General features: G+C 42.5%; 1 protein-coding gene across 15 annotated transcripts in view; it reads right to left on the bottom strand.

Annotated features, from left to right (window-relative positions):
- Window positions 1-22,325, bottom strand: part of LOC121865004 (hemicentin-2-like) — a 30,594-nt gene extending 8,269 nt beyond the window's left edge. The window contains exons 1-14 of one of the 15 annotated variants that reach the window (XM_042364284.1): window positions 22,238-22,325; window positions 20,434-20,532; window positions 16,773-16,894; window positions 16,358-16,441; window positions 14,750-14,932; window positions 12,750-12,939; window positions 11,610-11,726; window positions 10,959-11,078; window positions 10,522-10,665; window positions 4,982-5,094; window positions 4,194-4,391; window positions 2,374-2,566; window positions 1,653-1,784; window positions 148-267 (exon numbers count right to left, since the gene is read on the bottom strand). In XM_042364284.1, the coding sequence (XP_042220218.1) occupies window positions 148-267; window positions 1,653-1,784; window positions 2,374-2,566; window positions 4,194-4,391; window positions 4,982-5,094; window positions 10,522-10,665; window positions 10,959-11,078; window positions 11,610-11,726; window positions 12,750-12,939; window positions 14,750-14,932; window positions 16,358-16,441; window positions 16,773-16,894; window positions 20,434-20,500 (1,783 nt within the window). In that variant the 5' untranslated portion in view covers window positions 20,501-20,532; window positions 22,238-22,325. The other 14 variants (XM_042364289.1, XM_042364290.1, XM_042364283.1 and 11 more) reach the window with 14 other exon arrangements.
- Window positions 22,326-24,421: the final 2,096 nt, after the last annotated feature.

Below are 24,421 nucleotides of genomic sequence, written 5' to 3'. Positions count from 1 at the left end.
AATTAACAACCCTAACTTAACCTAACCTAGTCCCACATAACCTAACTTAACCTAACCTAACTAGTTACATATTGTATAACTCACATTAGGGAGGTGAACACAATACCTGCTCACGGTCGTAGTCTCCACTTAACTCTAGATACTGACCGTTAAGGTGTGTCCAGGTGAGGGTGGGTGGTGGTGACCCTTTCACTAGGCACTTGAGCACCACTCGGGCGCCCAACACTCCGCCCACCACAGCCTCGCTCGCCTCTACCTCTGCTCCGTCTGCGGTGGCCAAGATAATTATGGTTTACCTGTCTGTGTGTTTACCTGTGCTACCGTTTTCTCTTATAACACCAAATTAGAAATAATCTTTAATTTCTTGATCCCACAGTAATGCACGGCATATACCCGGCGTGTGCTTTATTGTGTAACTTAAATAATATTCTTAGATGAGATGTGAAGGATTACCTACATATTTAGGCATTCATGACGTCACTAAAGAAAGACTTGGAAAACATTAAAAATTAGAATAACTTTGTAAAATAGGACGAACGGGTGGAACTTAAAGATGGCGTCACATTCAACCAGCTAAGGAACATCAGGCATGCAGTAGGCGAGGAATTCCTGAAGAAAAGCATCTTTGAAAATTAAATATATCTCCGTTGAATTTGTGAGGGTTGTGTTTTAATGACTCGAGAGATTAATAGTCAAACAAAGAATTGGAGGAATGTTATTAGGACTCAAAAAATTTGCTTATAAAACTATAATATTATTCTTAAGTCACTGTAGGTAACTTTAAGACCTAAATTAAAACTCAGAGTTTAGTGACATGACAGCACGTATCATAAGAACATAAGAACATAAGAAAATAAGGAGTCTGCAATAGGCCGGTTGGCCTGTGCATGGCAGCTCCTGTCGAGAGTTACTACCACTCTCTATCATCCATGAATCTATCTAGCCTCCTTTTGAAACTTTCCAGAGTTCCCGCACTTACTACAAAGTTGCTAAGCTTGTTCCACTCGTCCACCACCCTATTTGTGAACCAGTTCCTTCCTATCTCCCTCCTAAACCTAAACTTATCCAACTTGAATCCGTTGCTCCGAGTCCTATCCTGCTCGGATATTATAAGAACTTTATCTATATCCCCTTTATTGATTCCTTTCACCCTCTTAAATACTTCTATCATATCTCCCCGCACTCTTCGTCATTAATGAGGAGACTGAGGAAGATTATCATGTCGTCGAATTCGCTTGATAAAGATGTTGTTTTTCTATAAATTGTCCTAAAATTTATTGTTTAGTTTATTGTCTTAAGATTGTATTAACGTATTGTTACATTCTTCCTCAGCCACTGGTGCGGTGAGTTGAGGGAGGAAGGAAGGTAACAGTGCTACGGTGTATCACTGTAATACAAGCAGGTATGCATTCGTGAAGCTGCTCCAACGATATCACGTAAACATTTATTTATGTAATATTTTACAGTACTGACACGTAAGAATAGTGCTGATGGAGAAGCTTTATAAATCCATTTGAAGTCTAATGAAAGTGTTTAAAACTTGAAGTCATTCCTTGCTTCAATTTCTAATAAGTTTACTCCTTAGTTTAGTGTGAAACTGGAGAAAGGTCATAGAGCGATAGACAAGTTATACTTATTATTATTTGCCTCACAGTGGACAACGAGGTGTACGTGATGGGTAGTGGTGGGGCCGCGGGTGGTGGTGGTGCAAGTGTAGGTGGCAGCGTCTCTCCTGTTAACACTGGGGAAGTGTAGCTCCTCTCCCTCCGCCATCACCGCGCTTCCTGTAGGGGCACACTCTCTTGTTAGTCTCTGTCAGGTGGTGAGTATATTAACAGAGGGTGTGGTCTGTGTACGGTAAACAGAGAGTGTGGTCTGTGTACGGTAAACAGAGTGTGTGGTCTGTGTACGGTAAACAGAGTGTGTGGTCTGTGTACGGTAAACAGAGTGTGTGGTCTGTGTACGGTAAACAGAGTGTGTGGTCTGTGTACGGTAAACAGAGAGTGTGGTCTGTGTACGGTAAACAGAGAGTGTGGTCTGTGTGGTCTGTGTACGGTAAACAGAGTGTGTGGTCCGTGTACTGTAAACAGAGTGTGTGGTCCGTGTACGGTAAACAGAGTGTGGTCTGTGTACGGTAAACAGAGAGTGTGGTCTGTGTACGGTAAACAGAGAGTGTGGTCTGTGTACGGTAAACAGAGAGTGTGGTCTGTGTACGGTAAACAGAGAGTGTGGTCTGTGTACGGTAAACAGAGTGTGTGGTCTGTGTACGGTAAACAGAGAGTATGGTCTGTGTACGGTAAACAGAGAGTGTGGTCTGGTAAACTAAATAACAGACAATTTATCAACCTCACTACAGTATCAGGTGGTGCTGACCCAGGGGTAAGGGAGGCTCCAGCGTGACGTTGATGGCAGCATTGTCCAGTCTACGCCAGGTGACGGTGTTGGCCTCACTCCACTTGATGGGACAGCGGAGTTTCACAGCCTCGCCTTCCCTCCTTATCACTTCATCTTCCTTCGTCACCACGCCATCATTAGGTTCCTCCACCACCACTCTTAGATAAACCTTCTGCAAAAGTCAGTACACACTTGTAATTATGTTTGTGTTGGGGGGTTTGTATCTGTCTGAGTTTGTTTCTGTGCCTGTTATCTCTCTATCATTGTATGTATGTGTATCAGCGTCTGTATGTTTGTATGTATGTGTGTGTGTCAGTTTAAAATCGCTGGATCTTTTTTTTCTTCTTATTTTGAACATTTTGAACACACTGTTTCGACCAGCCAAAATATATTAACAATCAGCTTTCACTAACATGTGTATTGTATCAAAATTTAGGTCATAAAAATACTATGGGACTCTCACATCATTGATCAGAGGTGAGGGAGTCATTTGTTGGACATCTAAGAGAGAATTACATTTACAAAAAGAGTTTCTGCTCCGTTCTTTCCTTCCGTTTCTGAGAGGAAAACTAAGGTAGATAAAAATTAATGAGATGTTTTGCTTTAAAGAGTGATAGAAAGAAAGACATGCGATACACGTACGATTATAATTGACTGACAAACGAAAATAATTACAAACTTAGGTAAAAAAAAATAGATTGAGAGACATAAAGAAACATATATATATATATTTAAAGAGAGAGAGAGAGAGAGAGAGATGTTTGAAGAAAGAAATAAGATGATTAATTTTATCAGTCTGGGAAAATAATGTTGGGAAATTAATTGCCCAGAGCTAATGACTTTTCAAATTTACTTACCCTGGTTTTTTTTTCTCAATTTGGGGTTCTATGAGTGTTTGGTCATGTGGCTATTTTGTTATGAAATCAACGAAGACACATTATATTTGCTAGTTTATGAAAAATCATTTATACGATATCATAATTATTCCTCATACCAGTTTTTCACTTTATCCTACACTGTAAACTTTTAGATATGTTCAAGTTCACAGCCCTCCTCATGGCACATATCAGACTATCTATGGTTTTTGGCACTTGTGTTCACCACCAACTCCTCTTCTAAGCAAGACACCACATACTATCGGGATCCCTCCCCTATCTCTAACCTTCCCTAGCACCTCCCTATACCTCTTGAAAAGTTCTTCACTCCTAACCTTTCCTATGGCGCTACCTCTTACACTAAGACACACTACTGGCTTGGTACCCTCCCCTGACAGAACCCTGTCTATCCTCTCAGCTACATGCCCTATCCCAGCCCCAGGAAAACACACCCTAGTCCTACGTTTCCTATCTATTTCACAATATCTAAGAACCTCACCTGGCTGTCCCCAACTACCACGACCTTACCACCGCCCTTTCTTCTCCCGCCACCACACCGTCCTGCCTCTTCTCTTCCTCGGCAGCTTCCTCCAACACGTTGTAGGGGTTAAGGCACTCCTCACCCTGGTCAGCTTTCCTGAGGCTGACCTTAGTTCTCTTGGAGACAACCACTCTCCACTCCTGCTCCTCCTGACTCTCCTTTGTAGGTGTCCAGCTAGGCAGGATACCCACCTAAAGGAGGGGTTCGTTCTCCCCCTTCAAAACGTCCATCTCTTGCCCTCAACTGCTCCAGCTCACTTGCTAGATACACTAACATAAAAGACACTTTCCCTGCTAAAAACGCGGGCTAGTTCGGGCTGTCGGTCTATATAAGTCTTCCCACTCTAACAGTAACTATACAGGTAACTGAAGATAGATGCTTACCTGAGATGTACGGATCTTGGAGCTGACCTGACAAACATAGGTCCCTGCGTCGCTAGGCCGGGCGTTTTGGATGGTGAGGTGGTGACGAGCGATACCGTTCACCAGGTGGTAGTGGGCGTTGAGGCGGGGGTCGTTGATCACCACTGTGTTGTGCAGCACCAGCTCTTTATTGGGTGAGCCTCGCTTGAACCACCCCAGCTGGTGATGGATAATGTAGAGGGTTAGTGTACGAGATGTCACCATGGCAGTCGCTGGTGTGATGTCTGTGAAGTGGGTCTCAATAAGTCTGACAGAAATGATACAGCAAACTGAATACTTAGTCTTTTATACACGAGGAGCCTGGTGTGACCGCCACTGTCTTCACTGTTCTAACTATATTTCTTCAAATTCACATTTTCTTTTCCAAGGATTATCCCATATTTTATTTTCTCCTGAAGAGTGTGTCATGTCTTGTGTATCACACTTTAAGTGAGTCTTACCTGACCTTCATTTCACCATAAATGTGTCTCACCATAAGTGTCTCACCTTAACCCTCTCAGTGCTCCATGTGTTCTCTAAACTGAATAAAATCGCCAGAATAAAAACCCTGGCTTAAAAGGCCGGGAGCACTGAATGGGTCAAGTGCCTCTCAGGTGGAGTGTGTCTCACCTGAAGTGTGTCATGTGGAGTGCATCTCAGCACAATAGTGTCTCACCTTAAAATGCACCTCACCCTTTGTGTTTACCATAATTATGCCTCGGGTGGAGTGTGTCTCACCTTAAGTGTACTTGACCTTTTAAATGCCTCACCTTGTAGTGGCCAGGGTGGTGGACGTCACACACTAGGGAGGCGGAGTGACCTGCCATTACCCTCACCTCACGGCTGCCCAACACCACCACGGGCCTCTCCTCCTCCTTCCCTGCTGGACATAAGAACAGAACATAAGAAAATAAGGAGTCTGCAATAGGCCGGTTGGCCTGTGCATGGCAGCTCCTGTCGAGAGTTACTACCACTCTTTATCATCCATGAATCTATCTAGCCTCCTTTTGAAACTTTCCAGAGTTCCAGCACTTACTACAAAGTTGCTAAGCTTGTTCCACTCGTCCACCACCCTATTTGTGAACCAGTTTCTTCCTATCTCCCTCCTAAACCTAAACCTATCCTACTTAAATCCGTTGCTCCGAGTCCTATCCTGCTCGGATATTATAAGAACTTTATCTATATCCCCTTTATTGATTCCTTTCACCCACATAAATACTTCTATCATATCTCCCCCGCACTCTTTGTCTTTCTAGGGAATGCAAGTTGAGTTTCTTTAACCTATCCTGATATGGAAGGTTTCTAAGCCTCGGAATCATTTTCGTCATTCTTCGCTGCACCGACTCTAGTGAATTGATATCCATTCTGTAATAAGGGCACCACAACTGAACTGCATAATCGAGGTGCGGCCAGACTAGCGCAAGATTTAGTTGCAATAAGACATCTGCACTCTTATTACTTACACTTCTAGATATAAAACCCAATACTCTGTTTGCCTTATTTCGAACATTAATGCACTGTTTTCTACGCCGTAGGTCCGGGCTTACAAGTACCCCTAGGTCTCTTTCACAAGTCGACTTCTCTAGGTTGATGTTGTTAAGGCTGTATACATTGTCAGTATTTGTTCTTCCAATATTAAGTATGCTGCACTTGCTGATGTTGAATTTCATTTGCCATTTTTCAGACCACCCCTGCAGCTTATTTAGATCCTCCTGTCATGCATTTGCAACCTGCCCTGAATTAATCTGCCGCCCTATTTTGGTGTCATCCGCAAACTTGCTTATGTCACTGCTAATCCCAGTATCTAGATCGTTTATGTAGATTATGAACAAGAGTGGGCCTAGTACTGACCCCTGGGGAACCCCACTGGTTACACTGCCCCACTCAGATTTAACACCATCTACACTGACCCTCTGCGTTCTATCGGTGAGCCATGATTTTATCCAATTTAAAACTTTCCCCTCGATACCATGAGCCTTAATTTTTCTCAGAAGCCTCTGATGCGGTACTCTGTCAAATGCTTTGCTAAAGTCTAAGTAAATAACATCGTAATTTTCGTCAATATCTACTACCTCGAAGACTTTCCTAAAAAACGTCAGCAGATTTGTTAGACAAGATTTTCCCTTTGTAAACCCATGTTGCGAGTCGTAGATTAATTGGCTTTTCTCTAGATGCGATCGGATGCTATCTGCTATAATTGATTCAAGAAATTTCCCCACTACTGACGTCAAACTGATCGGCCAGTAATTTGACGCTGATGCCCTGTCTCCCTTTTCGAATATGGGTACTACATTTGCCTGTTTCCACAAGTCTGGCACAACTCCGGTGTCTAATGATTTTGTAAATAAATTTACAAGGGGTCCGCTAATCTGTTCCCTACACTCTTTCAAGACTCGAGGGAAAATTTCATCCGGCCCTGGGGATTTTGTCTTTAGTTTATTTATCCTCTTAAGAACATCCTCTTTTCTGATAGTGATATTCTTTAATTTCTCTTCTTCCATTCCCCTAAATATCAGTTCCACCTCTGGAATTGCCTCGCAAATTTCTTCTGTGAAAACTGGTAAGTAGTAATAGTTCAATGCTTTGCTTATTTCTTCACAGCCATTTATCACTTCTCCCTTCCCTGACTTTAAAGGCCCAACTTTGTCCTTGACTTTTGTTCTATATACCTGGAAAAATCCCTTGTGATTCGCCTTGGATTCTCTTGCTATTTTGATTTCATAGTCTCTCTTTGCTTTCCTTACATTTTTCTTAACATTCCTAGATAGCTCATTATACCTATTTCTGAGCTGTTCTTCCCCTCCCTTTAATTTCTTCTATATTTCTTTCTTTATTCCTATGTCATGTTTAAGTTTTCTGGTCATCCACCTTGGCTCATTCTTATTTGACCTAATTTTTCTGTATGGTATATTTTGTTCTTGTGCTTTACGTAGTATATTAGTGAATACATTATGGTCATGATCAATTGTTGTGTCATCTATGACCTCACCCCTTCCTACTGGGGACTGACGTGACTGTTCCCAGGTGACCTCACCTAGGTACTTTCTTAATCCCTGATAATCCGCCAACCGAAAGTTTGGGACTCTGACCATATTGTCATTGTTTTTTGTTTCCCAATTTAGGGTGAACCTGATTTCTCTGTGATCACTGTTACCTATTTCTTCCCCTAGTGTGATATCTCTGATAATATTTAATTTATTTGTTAATACTAGGTCTAATATATTGTCACCTCTAGTAGGTTCTGTAATTAGTTGTTTCAAAAAATTGTCCTGTACTGCGTCTAGGAAGTCTTCAAATTCATAGTCACCTACAATGTTGTCCCAGTCAATATTTCTGAAGTTGAAGTCCCCCATAATGCATAGGTTGTTATATTTTGCTGCCCTACTCATTTCCTGTCATGTGGGCTGAGCTGCTTCTTTGCCCAGACTTGGGGGCTTGTAAATCACTCCCATAATTAGTTTTTCTCTTCCTTCCGTGATTTCTAGCCATACAGACTCGGTTCCCATTTCACCCTTTATTGAATTATTAATACAACATTTTAATGTATCCTTGACGAAGAGTGCGACCCCTCCCCAATTCCTACCTTCCCTGTCCTTGTGAAAAAGGTTGTACCCTTCTATGTGGTACTCTGATAAAAAAAATTTGCTCGCCAGATTCATCCAAGTTTCGGTGATTGCTATGACGTCTACATTCTCGGTACATACAACCGCTCTCAGCAAGTCTATTTTATTTCTAACGCTCCTACTGTTTGTATAGTATACATTTAAGCCTACCCTTCCCTGGTCCTGTTTTACCCCTTGTCCTGAGTAACTAATTTTACTTCCCAGGACCTGCTTGTTTTTTGACTCCCACTTTCCCCGACCTCTCTCTACTGGCGAAACCCCCCCTTTGGAGTGACAATTTCACGCTCCAGGGATGCAGACAACGTCTTTACCCCCGCACGAGACAAGTGTACTCCGTCACGACTGTACAGGTAGTCGTTGCCATAGAATCGTTGCCAGCTATCAATGAATGCCCAACCATTGTTTGCACAATGTTTTTCCAGTCGGCAATTTATAGCAATTGCCCTGGACAGCCATTCACGACCAACCCCTCTTCTAGGCAAGACACCACATACTATCGGGATCCCTCCCCTATCTCTAATCTTCCCCAGCGCCTCCCTATACCTCTTGAAAAGTTCCTCACTCCTAACCTTTCCTATGTCGTTTCCTCCCACACTAAGACACACTACTGGATTGGTACCCTCCCCTGACAAAACCCTGTCTAACCTCTCAGCTACATGCCCTATCCCAGCCCCAGGAAAACACACCCTAGTCCTACGTTTCCTATCTCTTGTACAAAAAGTCCTATCTAAAAACCTCACCTGGCTGTCCCCAACTACCACGACCTTACCTCTGGGCAGGGTTTGTACAACTGCCCTTTCCTCTACCTGCACCACACTTTCCTGCCTCTTCTCTTCCTCGCCAGCTTCCTCCAGCACCTGGTAGGGGTTCCTACATTCCACACCCTGGTCAGCTTTCCTGAGCCGACAGTTATAGATCTAGAACTGGTCACAAACCCTCTGTAACTCTTTAACTATATGATCTATGTCTAGATATAACGCATCATTATTTGACACACACCCCCGCTGTAACGTGACACACACACACACCCTCTGTCACTTGACACACATCCTCTGTAACTTGACACACACACACTCTTCATCCTTGACCACCGAAGGGTCAAGACGTACCTGGCGCTGCTCTGGCAGCAGCCAGTTCAACTGTTACGTTGGCCCATAACAACTCCCTCCCCTGAACCCCTCCTCCCTACCGGAATATCAACAAGTTCTTGCCAGAAGTTACAATTTCATTTAGGAAAGGAGTGGAACCAGTGTTGAACAGAGGTGAACAGTGCTTAAGCCAGTGAAAACAATGCAACAGCAACAGCTGAGAGTCGTACCCATGCTAACCTTCACACAGTGAGGTCCCAGGTACCCAGTGATGTCTGCCCATGAAACCCAACAACAAGCAATGATGTGTTAATCTGTCCACGATAGGGAGGCCTGGGACTGCACCTGACTGTACACCACTTGAGTGAGTGAAGTCCTGTGACACCAGGCCATGTGGTGCCCCCATGACGCTATGACACCACGTAGTGAATGAGTTGCTACAGCATCACGTGAGATCCCTCATTGCACCATCTGAGAGGGAGTTACCACACCGTCAGGTCCCTCATAGCACCATCTGTGAGGGAGTTACAACACCACGTCAGGTCCCCCATAACACCATCTGAGAGGGAATTACTACACCCTTTGGAACTTGACACAAAAGCCTCTGTAACTTGACACAAAAGCCTCTGTAACTTGACACACACACCCTTTGTAGCTTGACACACACCCTCTGTAAAATGACACATACACACACACACACACACACACACACACACACACACACCCCCTCTGTAGCTTGACACACACACACACCTTCTGTAGCTTGACACACACACACACACACACCTTCTGTAGCTTGACACAATGACACACACACCCTCTGTAACCTGACACACGCAGTTATATGAATTTTATCCACAAATTATAGTTTCATGAACAGGGATCAGCTCAGCACTTTGTCACAATATTTTAGTAAATACAGGCAGTATTTTAACCCTTTTGTTGGCGGAGGGGTTAAGCCATCATCTTGATAGGGTTAAGTCGTCGTACACAAAAGGGTTGAACCGTCTTCCCCAAAGGGTTGAACCGTCTTCCCCAAAGGGTTAAAACATCATCTTTAAAGAGGTACAATTTCTGGTTAACTTTCCTCCTACAGGATGTAAAGTTAACTAGAAGTATCACGAGTCGGCTCAGTTCCCGTAGAAATTTGATCTAAATCATTTTATTATATTCTGCTCGGGGGAATCTATCCTCGACTGTATTCTATTTCTAGGGGAAAAGTAATGGGTGGTGAAGGGTCGTCTGAGGGGTGACTTGACCCTTTCACAGTGGGTAGGATGAGTAATGGTGGAACGAGACAGAAGTTCAAGTACTAATTGTTTAATACAGTAGTAGACACCGAGAACAGGAGAAGACAGACCCTGGAATATTACCGAGTTGTGGGTAGAAGGATAAATGTATCCCTGGTGGCATAGTGACCTCCTGCCCTCACCACCACCACTCACCAACACGCGTGACACTCACCAACACACGTGACACTCACCAACACACGTGACACTCACCAACACACGTGACACTCACCAACACACGTGACACTCACCAACACACGTGACACTCACCAACACGCGTGACACTCTCCAACACACGTGACACACTCACCGTACAGCGTGATGGCTGCCTCAGATTCCCCCACGGGGTTGGAGGCCTTACACGAGTACCACCCATACTGGTGTGTCGTCAGGTTGTGTAGTGTGAGGGTGAACCTGCCGGAGGGTGTGGACCCGCCACCTGGTAACACGGTACCTGTGACCCATAAAAGGTAAGAGTCGTGACATTAATCTGCGATGTTAAAAGTCCTTAATTGTATATCAGTTGACCTCGGCCTTGACCTGTATCTTTTTATAATCTCAACAAAATGCAAAACACTTAACGAGGACAAATTTTTTTAAAGGAAATATCATTAGTGGCAAGATAGTGGTTAAAGGTTATTCGATCGACCTTTCACCCTGTGACCTTTATTAGACTTTGACCAACCAAGAAGTTTGGAGGGACATTATCCACAATGTAAAGGGTGAGGCGGAGGAAGAAGTACTGACCATTGGGGAGTTTCCATTGGAGGGAGGGTGGAGGGTAGCTGTACACCTCACACTCCAGGGTGACAGAGGCGCCCAGCGGGGATCTCACCATCTCCTGGGTAGCCCACACCTCAGCTAGGTCTGTCGGTCACACTCACACACATGAATCAAAACCTAGCAAAAACAAAAATCTCCCTGGCAAAACATGTAATATTGTTGTGTTGCGTGTTGACAGTATTGCTCCACCCGAGACCAGCACAACAGTAGCCATTAAAAGAAATGTTAATAAGGTGTCATCTTCCCTGAGGGCTGACGACTATGGCGCCCTCCACTTCAAGCTCAAGGGGCATCTAATCTTGAGACAAGGACGTAACACTGGAAGAAGGAGGTGTCTCTACCCCTCATCCTTACCTTCTCGATTAAGATGAATATCTTAGAAAATAGAATATACAGGAATTGATAATAAGAGAATCGATTCGTTTTTATGTTCCGTGGAAAGGTGATGAAGCAATTAGTGATGCATGTTTTGTGTGTAATGAAGATGGTTTAAATATTTACTCTTTGTTATACATACGGTGAGTGAAGGCGTTTTAGACGAAGATAAGTTAGTTCGTGTGTGTGTGTGTGTGTGTGTGGGGTAACAATACTCTCATGATACTAGTTTTTACTCACATAGAACAGCCAGACGGATGTTACGGGTGTGGAGGATGTCGCGGGTGCTGACCGTACAAGTATAGTTGCCAGCGTCGTTTCGTCTCACGTCTGTCAACTTGAGCCTTCTGCCTGTGACTGAGGAACACCTTAGATCCAGCCTCTTCCACTACCCAAGTAACTTTAGATATTTACTTAAATGCAATATTGTTTTGGATGTTATTAGTGTATGTGGATTAGCTTATTTTTTTAAGATTAAAAATTTTAAGATTTTCATTATTATTATTATTATTATTATTATTATTATTATTATTATTATTATTATTATTATTAGAGGTACTCGGTGTTGCCCGGGCTTGATTTTGAGGGGTAACTCATAGCTTATCCTTGACTACTCCTACTCTACAGTACATGCACTGCACCATCATCTACACTTCACCCATTACACAATCTAAACTACTACCTCTTCATAATCCTCTACACTCCATCCACTACACTTTCTACACAACAGCCACAGCGCTTCATTTTCACAATAAGAAGTGGTGGAACTCTAGTGAGCCAGATACAGATGCTGACCGAGCCTCTGGGACTAGCAAGGCACCTCGTATAATCGCTAAAACCAGTAGGAACACATTGTGAAGAAATTATATACACTTTACTGATGGCTGTATTTGTTCATATATGATGACATTTATAATTTGCTCATGCAAAATGAATGTGCTGGACTGCCGTTCCGATACGTTCCGGCACAAATTAAGCATTGCATCCACTGCACTATCATTTACACTACATCAACTGCACCATAATCTACAATACACCAGCCACACTATCATTTTTATATTGTGGTCGGCCCCTGCGAGGCTACCCCCATCTCCTAATTTAAATGTGTTATTAATGAGGGTGGCTCCACCTTCGGGGTACGGCTCGGCCCCTGTGAGGCTAACCCAAATATCTGCCTTCAGGACACTTCTGGGGCTAGGTTCTTCTCTTTCATAACTGTAGCGAACAAACAAAATACACAAAAAACAAACAAACGAACAAAGGCACAGACAGCGTGTTTTGTAATGTAGATTATCATTATCGTTAATATCATCATGATCATCCTCATTATTTATACAATTATCCGTCATGATACAGACACAAGAACACTGCTGTACCCACCTACTGCCCTGGGCGTCTTCTTACCCTCAACATACATTAAGCCCCTGTCCTGCCTTCTCCAGGTCACCAGGGGTTCCATGTGACCTACGGCAGGGCAGTCTAGGGTCGCAACACCTCCCTCCTCCACCTCCACCACCTCTGGCGTCTGCTCTATTACCGGAAGCGTCGAATGCACCGTCAGGTAGATGTCCTGCGGGAGTAAGGGAGGTGGAGTGTTTGTTGTGTTGTGTCTTAACTTGTTGTAGTGAACCCCCCATGTGAGGCAGCTTCTTATTACCTTCACCATCATCACATATAACCACCACCGTCATCATTACCACCATCATTATCACCACCACCATCATCATCATCATCATCATCATCACCACCACCATCATCATCACCACCACCATCATTATCATCACCACCATCATTATCACCACCACCACCATCACTACCATCATTATCACTACAACCATCATCATCATTATTATCACCACAACCGTCATCATCACCACAACCGTCATCATCACCACCGTCATCATCACCACAACCGTCATCATCACCACAACCGTCATCATCACAACCGTCATCATCACCACAACCGTCATCATCACCACAACCGTCATCATCACCACAACCGTCATCATCACCACAACCGTCATCATCATCATCACCACAACCGTCATCATCATCACCACAACCGTCATCATCACCACCACAACCGTCATCATCACCACCACAACCGTCATCACCACAACCATCATCATCACCACAACCGTCATCATCACCACCACCACAACCGTCATCATCACCACCACAACCGTCATCATCATCATCACCACCACAACCGTCATCATCACCACAACCGTCATCACCACCACAACCATCATCACCACAACCGTCATCATCACCACAACCGTCATCATCACCACCACAACCGTCATCATCACCACCACAACCGTCATCACCCACCACAACCGTCATCATCACCACAACCGTCATCATCACCACCACAACCGTCATCATCACCACCACAACCGTCATCATCACCACCACAACCGTCATCATCACCACCACAACCGTCATCATCACCACACAACCATCACATCACACAACCGTCATCATCACCACCACAACCATCATCATCACCACAACAAATCATCATCAACACACCACAACCGTCATCATCACCACCACAACCGTCATCATCACCACCACAACCGTCATCATCACCACCACAACCGTCATCATCACCACCACAACCATCACCACCACCACAAACCGTCATCATCACCACCACAACCATCATCACCACCACAACCGTCATCATCACCACCACAACCGTCATCATCACCACCACAACCGTCATATCACCACAACCGTCATATCACCACAACCGTCATCATCACCACCACAACCATCATCACCACCACAACCGTCATCACCACCACAACCGTCATCATCACCACAACCGTCATCACTACCAGAACCATCTTCACCACCAGAACCACCATTATCATCACCATAACCACCACCACCACCACCATCATCACCACTACTATCATATCATCACCATCATATGACATGCCCCCATCTCACTTCTAATAGACGTGTGGCTACAGTAACCTAGCTATTCAATAAGACAAGGGGCTCATGGGGCGTGTTAGGCTAAGTCAAGGTTACGCCGAGTTAAATTACGGTTGTTTATGTGAAGGTTAAGTTAGTTTAAGGTTATTGAGGTTGAATTTCGTTAGGTGAAGGTTTGATTAGTTTTAGGTTAGGATAACGTTAATTTAGGTTAATCTTAGGTTAGGCTAGCTTAAGGTTAGATTAATGTTACATTGGTTTAAGATTGTGTTAGAAATTATGTTACTTTAATGTTGGTTTAGGTAATGTTTAGTTGAAGGTAAATTTGATTTGGTTAAGGTTAACATATAGGATAAGGTCAGGTCAGGTCAGGACAGGACAGGACAGGTCAGAGCTGGTCGGAACTTAAGCAAACAAACCACATCCCTTACCGTAGTGTCAGCAGACAGGTTAATGGCAATACACCTGTACAAGCCCTCGTCCTTGGCCTGCACCTGTGTGATGGTCAGGTTACAGGTGTACCAGTCTTGGGTCTGGCTCACCCTGGGGTCAACAGTTAGGTCACGTTCGCCGTAGCCAGCCTCGGGTGCCTCCCTCCGGTACAGCCAAATAGCCTGGGGGTGACGACCATTTTGTTACTTCACTCACTCACTCACCTTGGAAGGCTGTTAGAGTTGTAAACCTTCGTAACTCAGCCAGCATAACTCAGCCGGCATAACTCAGCCGGTATAACCCAGCCAGCGTAACTCAGCCGGTATAACCCAGCCAGCGTAACTCAGCTGGTATAACCCAGCTGGTATAACCCAGCCAATAAGTCAGCCGACATAACTCAGCCAGCATAACTCAGAACATTAGATGAACTAACTTGTACAATCAAGATCTATTAGATACGTCAACGTGTATGACTTGCCACTTATAACGAGTCAACCTGCGTAAGTCATTTTTTTTTCATCTTTTAAAAACCTTGACAGAATTACTGTGCACGTTTAGAAACCTCAGAAAAAATTTGAATTGTAGCTTAAGTAATCCTTAAAACAATGTATTGTATATTAAGAAAGCAACAAAACTGCTGTTTACTTTCAATTAATTAGAGTACCGTCCTCATATCTGAGGGTTGGCTACAACAATCCTCCACTCTTAACGCTCTCTGGGTTTTTATACCAATCCAAGGTTTTGTAACTCTCTTGGACCCCCTTTTTGAAACCTCATTCATCCATCCTAGTCTCTGCCTTCCCCTGGCCCTCCTATCCTCAACTTTCCCCATTAATATTTCTGGTATTATGCCGTCAGTAGCCACTTGGGCGATCGGTCACGCCTCAGATACGCACTGTTGGCAAGCTGGGCATGAACTGGCTCCTGAATAGATCGAAAACTGCTCCAGTGTTAGTCAAGTCTAGCCTTGAAAGAGCTCACACTCGGTGCCGTCACAACACTCTCTGGTATTTTGTTCCAAGGAGTTCACAATTCTCACTCCGAAAAAGTTTGCCCTCACAGTTTTCTGGACTTGTGGCTTCTTCAGCCTTCTGATCCTTGTTCATCAATTATGAGAATCTGTTTTTTATTTCAGTTTCATATTCTATCCCTGTCCCTGTTTTGAGTTTCCCTAAATTCCATTAAATTCTGTCCAGTAATTTTGTTATTATTTTTTTTTTAATTTTAGCCTTCCTACTGATTACTTTTAACAAACCTTTAAACAAAATTGTGCTTTACCCCAAGAAATCATGGGAAGAAATTGACTTGCATGTTGAGAAACCGTAAAAAATTACAATTATTCCTTATTGTTTTTGCACTGTTTCGAGAAACAAATTCACATTGTGTATTTAGAAACCAGAGGAAAGTTTACAACATTCATAATAAAAACCATCAATCACGGGAGTTATACACACCATCAAAAAAGTATCTTCACGGTGGGGTCCGATGAATTTCAAAATGAACACTGCGACTCCTGTTGTCTTGGTAGGAGTTGATCAAAATCCTTCGTCCGTTGTCATATTGTCTCACACAGAATTGTTAAAATACTTTGATTATGTGAACCTTACCTTTAGAAACCTGATCTGGGAGGATGGCAGGACGTCCTTTTCTCTCTCTACCGTGCCGTTCGCTTTCCTCCACTCCAGCTCCTCCTGTAAGACAAAAAAAAACATCATATTGTTCTTTTGGGACTCGCCATATTGTCCTCTAACTCACCATAGTGTCATATAACTTACCATAATGTACTCTGATGCACCATAGTCTGACTCATCATAATTCTGGCTCACAATACTGCACAGTGACTCACGAATTAGTCTTTAAATCACCATACTGTCTAACTCACCATAGCACAAGAGCAACCCACCGCATTGACTCACCATAGCAAAAGACTGATGCACCGCACCGGCTCGCCCTAGTATACGTAGAAGTGACTCACCGCACTGATTCACCATAGTGCAAGAACGACTCACCGCACTGACTCACCATAATGTCACCGTCGCCCAGGACATGGCAGGTGATGGTGACGGTGTGGTGAAGGAGGGCAGAGGTGTGGTAGGTGGTGATGGTGCCTCGCTCTAGCGCCACGCCGTCCGCTACTCCGCACACCGCATCAAGGAAAAGGAACGATGATTATACATTATACTGAACAGAAACCTAACCTAACCTTACCTAACCCAGCCTTACTTAACCTAACTTAACCGAACCTAATCCAGCTAACTCTTGAGTCTAATGGTTGGTGCAACTCTTGAATGCACTAAACTCCACTACTTTTGGCTTGCATAGTGGCATTGCAACTTAATCAATTTCCCACCATAGTTTTCAGTGAAAATAACTCTTCCAACTAAGGCCATGGGTGATTTTTCAAGCTGGACATGTCCACAGCGGGATGAAGCTCACAGGTCAACACTGGATTGGATATGGCTGTGTGTGTTTCTTCTTCGCATTACAGGAGACATTGCCGCTTGTGATTTTTTTTTTTTTTTTTTTTATTTTTTTTTTGGGTGGTGGTCACTCCCTACATCCTTGTGTAAGGCGAAGCGCAGAAGCGTTTACAGCGCCAACAGGGAAGCATGCTAAGTTCATGCTTGCCTTTATGTCTCATGAGTTAAGGGCGGAGAAGCCTGAAGAGTCAATGGTTTATGTCATCAAGTTATTGGAAGTTCCAACAACTTGTCCCTGAATACGAATTCCCAACTTTCGACTTACAACAGGTACCTACTTTACTGCTAGGTGAACAGGGACTAATGAGGGCTAGGAAGTAAGTCCAAACAACTTCCACCGGTCCGCTTGTGATTGGTTTGCTTAAGAACAGTCACACTGGTGGGTCAGTTGATGTAAACAAAAGACATCCTCATGGCATCCAGAAACCTTTTTTTTTTCAAATGTAACAACAGTCTTATAAAAGAAACTTAGTTGAGTAAAAATAGATAATTTATTCTTAATTTTACTTAAGTAAAGATACTTGAGTGTACTTGAGAGTACTTGAGTAAAAACAAAGTACAAGAAATGCTAGTTCAGTACTGTAGTGAAGTGAATATACTTGACTACTCCTCAACCCTGAATCTGACCAACCCAGTCCTAAATAACATAATCTAAATTTCTTTGTTTAATATAAATAAAATATGGCCCCCACATTATGTCAACGGCTTGTGCCTCCAGGGGTATGTAGTCCATTATACCCCAACGTACCCATTATAATGTCCCGCCCCACCGCATGTCAGTGTTTGTTTACAATCTGTTCTCAGTCAAAAGGTCAAAGACTATATACAAAAGATAGGAAAGTGGCTACCCTAATCACAGCATAAAATGTGCTGTCGAACACTGATGTCATCTTTTGAAATTTCAGCAGTCGGGCATTTCCAGATGCATATTGTTGCTAGATACTTCAAGATGTCAATTGTTAACGTGTTCAGACATATATTTGAATAATATAATGCTCTGTGTGTTGAATCTCCCAAACATTGTATAAACGTTGTCAGACGACAATCCTTGGCAGAGCCATCTAGCGGGTTTACAGCAAAACTTCACTGTTTGTGTGTCACACGTCAAGGAGGTCTCTTTCCTATCTTCCGTGTCTAGACTTTGGTAAGCAAGCTTTCTTGCAGTCAAGACATACAGTGTTTCAAAGCAACCACGAAAAAGATTGGTGTAATTTTTGTTTTGGGGTGACATGAACCAACAAAGCCTAATATAACCTACAAAAACAATATAACAACGTCAATGTATTGTTGGTCGGGATAGTTCAGGTTGGAATAGGTTGTGTTGTTAATATAAAAATGGTTTAGTGATCTTAGTCGTGGAATATTTCTAAAATTTGTGTGTTTTGCCTCAAGAGTCAAACAATGTGTTAACGCTGCTTGAGGAAGGAGTTTGTGGGTTTAAATCTAAATTTTCCACGTGTGCGACTTTCAGGACTGCCGTCAATATTGGTTGAAGGTAAGTAATATGTTAACATATAATGAAGATAAGGGGGGGGGTGTCTAACTGTACCTGCGCTAGGAAGTACATTGTACAGGTATCTCCACCACTGACGGAACCCCGTTGTTACCTGCGGTCATGACACCTGCGCGACATTGGAACCAAATATTTAAGTAAATAAATGATTAGCCATATTAAGGCGTTTATTGTAAGGTGTTTTATGAAGCACGGAATAGCTAACGCGTTAGTTTTCCCGGATTGTCATTAAAAATTCGACATTGTACCGTATCTTGGGAATAACTGTTGTACAACACAGTCTTCAGGAAACAATAATATTAGGAGAACTGTTATTTGGACACAATACGGAAAGAAATAGTGAAGAAAATATATGGTAAATTGTGGAAAGAAAGAAAAAAAAGGAAAAAAGTCAGTCAACAATAAATAAGAACACAAAATATCGGGCCCGTTTAAAGGTCCGGACTCGGGTGGGAGCTTTAAACCACACTACGTACGCTCTTGTCTCGCTGCTACAGTGTTTACAGCTGTTCGCATACATAAACACGCAATACGAAGAATTTCAGGCTCGTTTAAGTATTATTTTTTGCATTTACTGAACTTTAATCAACTTGTTCACCCTTAAAGTATCTTATGAGTAATTATGTTAAAGTTTTAATCATATTTGAGCAATTCGCAATGTTTTACACAAAATTCACCAACGACTAATGAAATCGGACAGCACCCACGTAAAAATGGGCGGAGCCAAAATTGGTTTCAACAAGGCGAAATCCTTTTCAATTCGTTCACGCCATGCACTTTGCTTTAGATCCTATCCAATATACTACCGTATATAGAATTATTTTTATTATTATATCACAGCTTTTTGTTGTCTTACATGCCCACAACTCTTCAATATTAATCAAAATATTCTCCATACGCGGCCATGATCCGCATATTTACACAGCGTGTACGTGGGAGAAACTCCCTGATTGGTTGTTAGCTATTCGGGCGTCTTGGTCACTGCAAAAGGCTGATGCCTGATCGAGGTGTTAGCTCTTCCCTCTGAAGGTTCCATGCGCACAGCTCTAAAGTAGCTTCTTTGCATACAGAATAGATAATGCGTTGGCTATTCTGTAAATCGAAAACGCCTTTAGTTACTGTAGGTTCCAACACTGCATAGGTTTCATGATCGTGGAGGATAGTGTCCCAGAAAAAAATATACAACTTAAATTTACCATTTTTAAGATAAAACCCAAACCATTTTGCAATGCAGGTCACACTCCTGTACAATATATCAACACTAACAACACGGCGAGTATAGTGATATTATTATTAAATAAGCTGAATTGCCGACCGGGATAGTGGCCACCATATATTTTGTAAACACGACCAATCCTATAGTTCAGGAGAGTAACATGTCAAATATAATGTATCTTTTAGTATAGAACCTGCAAGGATGAAAACTCTGGAATAGTAACTCACAAGTATGATGTCTACAGCTAGGATGATGAGGTGGCGAGTGGTGACCAGGATGATAACACGCCTACCAGGATTATGACACCTACCAGGATGATAATGACGCACACCTACCAGGATGATAATGACGGACACCTACCAGGATGATAATGACGGACACCTACCAGGATGATAATGACGCACACCTACCAGGATGATAATGACGCACACCTACCAGGATGATGAGTGAGAATGTAGGGGAGGGACAACTCACCTGCCAACATATGAGTGACAATTAGTGCCACTGATGTCACCCAGCTAAGTAAGTTTAACCTCACCATGACCTCTGGCACTCACTGCTGTTCTGACCACACTAATAAAAGAAGATAACTATTAGTTCCTCAGCCACTTTGAGTTACTATCTGTGCCACTTAAGTTGACAGGATTTATTATCATTTAAATATCTACCACTTATTTAAAATTATATTTACCACTTTATTTAAGTTAGTATTTCTACCACTTTAGTTAACAGTTAGTATTTCTTCCACTTTACTTAAGTTAGTATTTCTACCACTTTGGTTAACAGTTAGTATTTCTACCACTTTAGTTAACAGTTAGTATTTCTACCACTTTAGTTAATTTAGTATTTCTACCACTTTAGTTAAGTTAGTATTTCTACCACTTTAGTTAACAGTTAGTATTTCTTCCACTTTAGTTAATTTAGTATTTCTACCACTTTAGTTGACTTAGTATTTCTACCACTTTAGTTAACAGTTAGTATTTCTACCACTTTAGTTAATTTAGTATTTCTACCACTTTAGTTAACAGTTAGTATTTCTTCCACTTTAGTTAACAGTTAATATTTCTACCACTTCAGTTAACAGTCGGTATTTATTCCACTTCAGTTAACAGTTAATATTTCTACCACTTCAGTTAATATTTCTACAACTTCAGTTAATATTTCTACCACTTTAGTTAACAATTAATATTTCTACCACTTCAGTGAGTTAATATTTCTACCACTTTAGTTAACAGTTAATATTTCTACCACTTTAGTTAACAGTTAATATTTCTACCACTTTAGTTAACAGTTAGTATTTCTTCCACTTTAGTTAACAGTACATCTTCCACTTTCGTTAACAGTTAATATTTCTACCACTTTATTTGAGTTAGGATTTCTACCACTTTCGTTAACAGTTAATATTTCTACCACTTTAGTTAACAATTAATATTTCTACCACTTCAGTGACAGTTAATATTTCTACCACTTTAGTTAACAGTTAATATTTCTACCACTTTATTTGAGTTAGTATTTCTATCACTTTCGATAAGTTAATATTTCTACCACTTTAGTTAACAGTTAGTATTTCTTCCGCTTTAGTTAACAATTAGTATTTGTACCACTTTAGTTAACAGTTAGTATTTGTACCGCTTTAGTTAACAGTTAGTATTTCTTCCACTTTAGTTAAGTTAGTATTTCTACCACTTTAGTTAACAGTTAGTACATCTTCTACTTTCGGTAACAGTTAATATTTCTACCACTTTAGTTAACAGTCAGCATTTTTGCCACTTTAGTTAACAGTTAGTATTTATACCACTTTTGTTAAGTCAGTATTTCTGCCACTTTAGTTAAGTTAGCATTTCTTCCACTTTAGTTAACATTAATATTTCTACCACTTTAGTTAAGTCAGTATTTGTACCTCTTTACAGTGTGTACCAGTCATCTGATAACAAAGGTATTAGGTGAACACTTACTCTGTCTGTCAGCTTTAAAGGTTTCTACTCCTTAACTAAAGGTTTCAATCAGAAAAGTGTAGTGAACCGTAATAAAGTTGATACTACGGAGGGCAGTGGATTTGGGAAGGGGGAAGTCCCCAGAAGAAGATTCTGAAGAACTTTTTTAGAAATCTTACGACGAAGGACTTTGTAAAACTTTTCTAAGATCTCTGTAGACACTTTATCAATATTTCGTGAATACCTTTAACGAAATGAGAACACCAATAGCTGCACGTGATAAACAACCACCACCATCACCACTGGCTGGGCTGTAACGATGGGGCGAGGCAATACAAACTCACCCCCATTGGGCCACTCACCACCACCGGCCACTCAGCGTCGATATAAACTGGCTCATACCACAAGTGGACACTCCTGCTACCTCCCCACACACACACACACACACATACACATAATTCTCAGACCTCCTGGGATGAGGAAGTATTTGGCGCCAATAAGGCAGTATCCTAGGCCAGTACGTTTCCTTCCCTTCCCTCATCTCCTCACCAGTATTTATCAATATAATAATCAGGATCTGTGTGTGTGTGTGTGCGCGCGCGTGTGTGTGTGCGCGCGCGCGCGTGTGTGTGTGTGCGCGCGCGCGTGTGTGTGTGTGTGCGCGTGTGCGTGCGTGCGTGCGCTAACTCACTCTCCCTAGCCTATTTCATCCTCCAGTAGATATGACATATTTTCAAAAACTGTTCTGGGAATTTCTTGATTATAAATAATAACTCTCGAGGAATATACAGTATACTATACTGTGTGTGGAATGATTGACAACGGTGACCGGCCAATATAAGCGGCGAGTACATAACAGGAAAGGGCTTCGTTATTGATGGGTCCGATGTTGTCCACATGACCCCGTCCCCTGACAGATTCACTGAACTCAGGATATTATGACTTCTCTCTCTTTAGCTCATGTGTGTGTGTGTGTGTGTGTGTGTTAGTCCACCAGTCATGGCTACCAGTCATGCCTATCAGTCAGATCCACCATTCAGGTCCATTAGTCAGGTCCACAATCATGCCTACAAGTCAGGTCCACCAGTCAGGTCCACACACATGCCTACAAGTCAGGTCCACAATCATGCCTACAAGTCAGGTCCACCAGTCAGGGCCATCAGTCAGGTCCACCAGTCAGGTCCATCAGTCAGGCCCACCAGTCAGGATGCAAAGATTGTGGTGCCGCCCTTGATATATGTAACGTCATCCTGATCATGCCGCCCACCACCACGCTCTGCCACCCATTTCAAGCCCTGCCACCTATCTCAAGCCCTGCCGCTCACCTCAAACCCGGCCACTCACCTCAAGCCCTGCCACTCACCTCAAGCCCTGCCACCCACCCCTATCACCCACCCCTGCTACCCACCTTCAACTCCTGCAACTTAACATTATGCTCTGCCGCCCAACATCAAACCCTGCCGCCCAACATCAAACCCTGCTGCCCACCATCAAGCCCTGCCGCCCACCATCAACATAAGAACATAAGAATGGAGGAAACTGCAGCGGGCCTAATGGCCCATACTGGGCAGTCCCATTTACACCCAACCCCTATTGCTCATATAAGCATCCAACCTATGTTTGAAGCTATCCCGCGTATTGGAGTTAATGATGATATTTGGTAACTTGTTCCATTCATCCACTACTCTGTTTCCAAACCAATGTTTACCTATTTCGCGTCTAAATCTAAATTTGTCTAATTTAAAACCATTGTTACGAGTTTGCTCTTGGTTGGATAGTTTGAGTACCTTTGAAATGTCCCCTTTCTTTAGCCCTGACTTCCATTTATACAGATCTATCATATCGCCCCTCACTCTACGTCTCTCGAGGGAGTGCAAATTAAGATGCTTTAACCTGTCTCTACTCAAGGTTCCTAATGCCAGGGATTACTTTTGTCATTCTCCTCTGAATTCTTTCCAAGGATTCTATATCCATTCTGTAATACGGTGACCAGAACTGAACTGCGTAATCCAAGTGAGGTCTCACAAGCGCTAGATATAATCTTAAGATGACCTCGCTAGTCTTGTAACTAACACTCCTTTGTATGAACCCAAGTACTTTATTAGCCTTGTTACGAGCAAAAACACATTGTTTACTTGGCTTAAGATTCCTACTTATCATTACTCCTAAATCTCTCTCGCAGTCGGATTTCTCAATGGCATCGTTGTTCATCTGGTAACTGGTTTCCCTGTTTACATCTCCTATACTGAGTACTTTAAATTTGTCCACATTGAATTTCATCTGCCATTTTTCAGACCCTTCGAAAAAAATTTTTATATCTCCCTGTAGTTTTGCGGAGTCCTCGTCAGATTTAATTACACGTCCTATTTTAGTGTCATCAGCAAATTTACTTATGTTGCTGTCTATGCCGATATATATGTCGTTTTTGTATATAATAAATAATAATGGTCCAAGTACTGAGCCTTAGGGAACTCCACTAGTGACGTTGCTCCAATGGAATTTAGTGCCGTTAATGCTCACTCGCTGTT

The sequence above is a fragment of the Homarus americanus genome, unplaced genomic scaffold (assembly GCF_018991925.1).
Source record: "Homarus americanus isolate GMGI-L3 unplaced genomic scaffold, GMGI_Hamer_2.0 scaffold2539, whole genome shotgun sequence".
NCBI classification, from domain to species: Eukaryota; Metazoa; Arthropoda; class Malacostraca; order Decapoda; family Nephropidae; genus Homarus; species Homarus americanus.
Note: the sequence above shows the minus strand (reverse complement) of the source record. Positions and strands in the feature narration are given on the sequence as shown.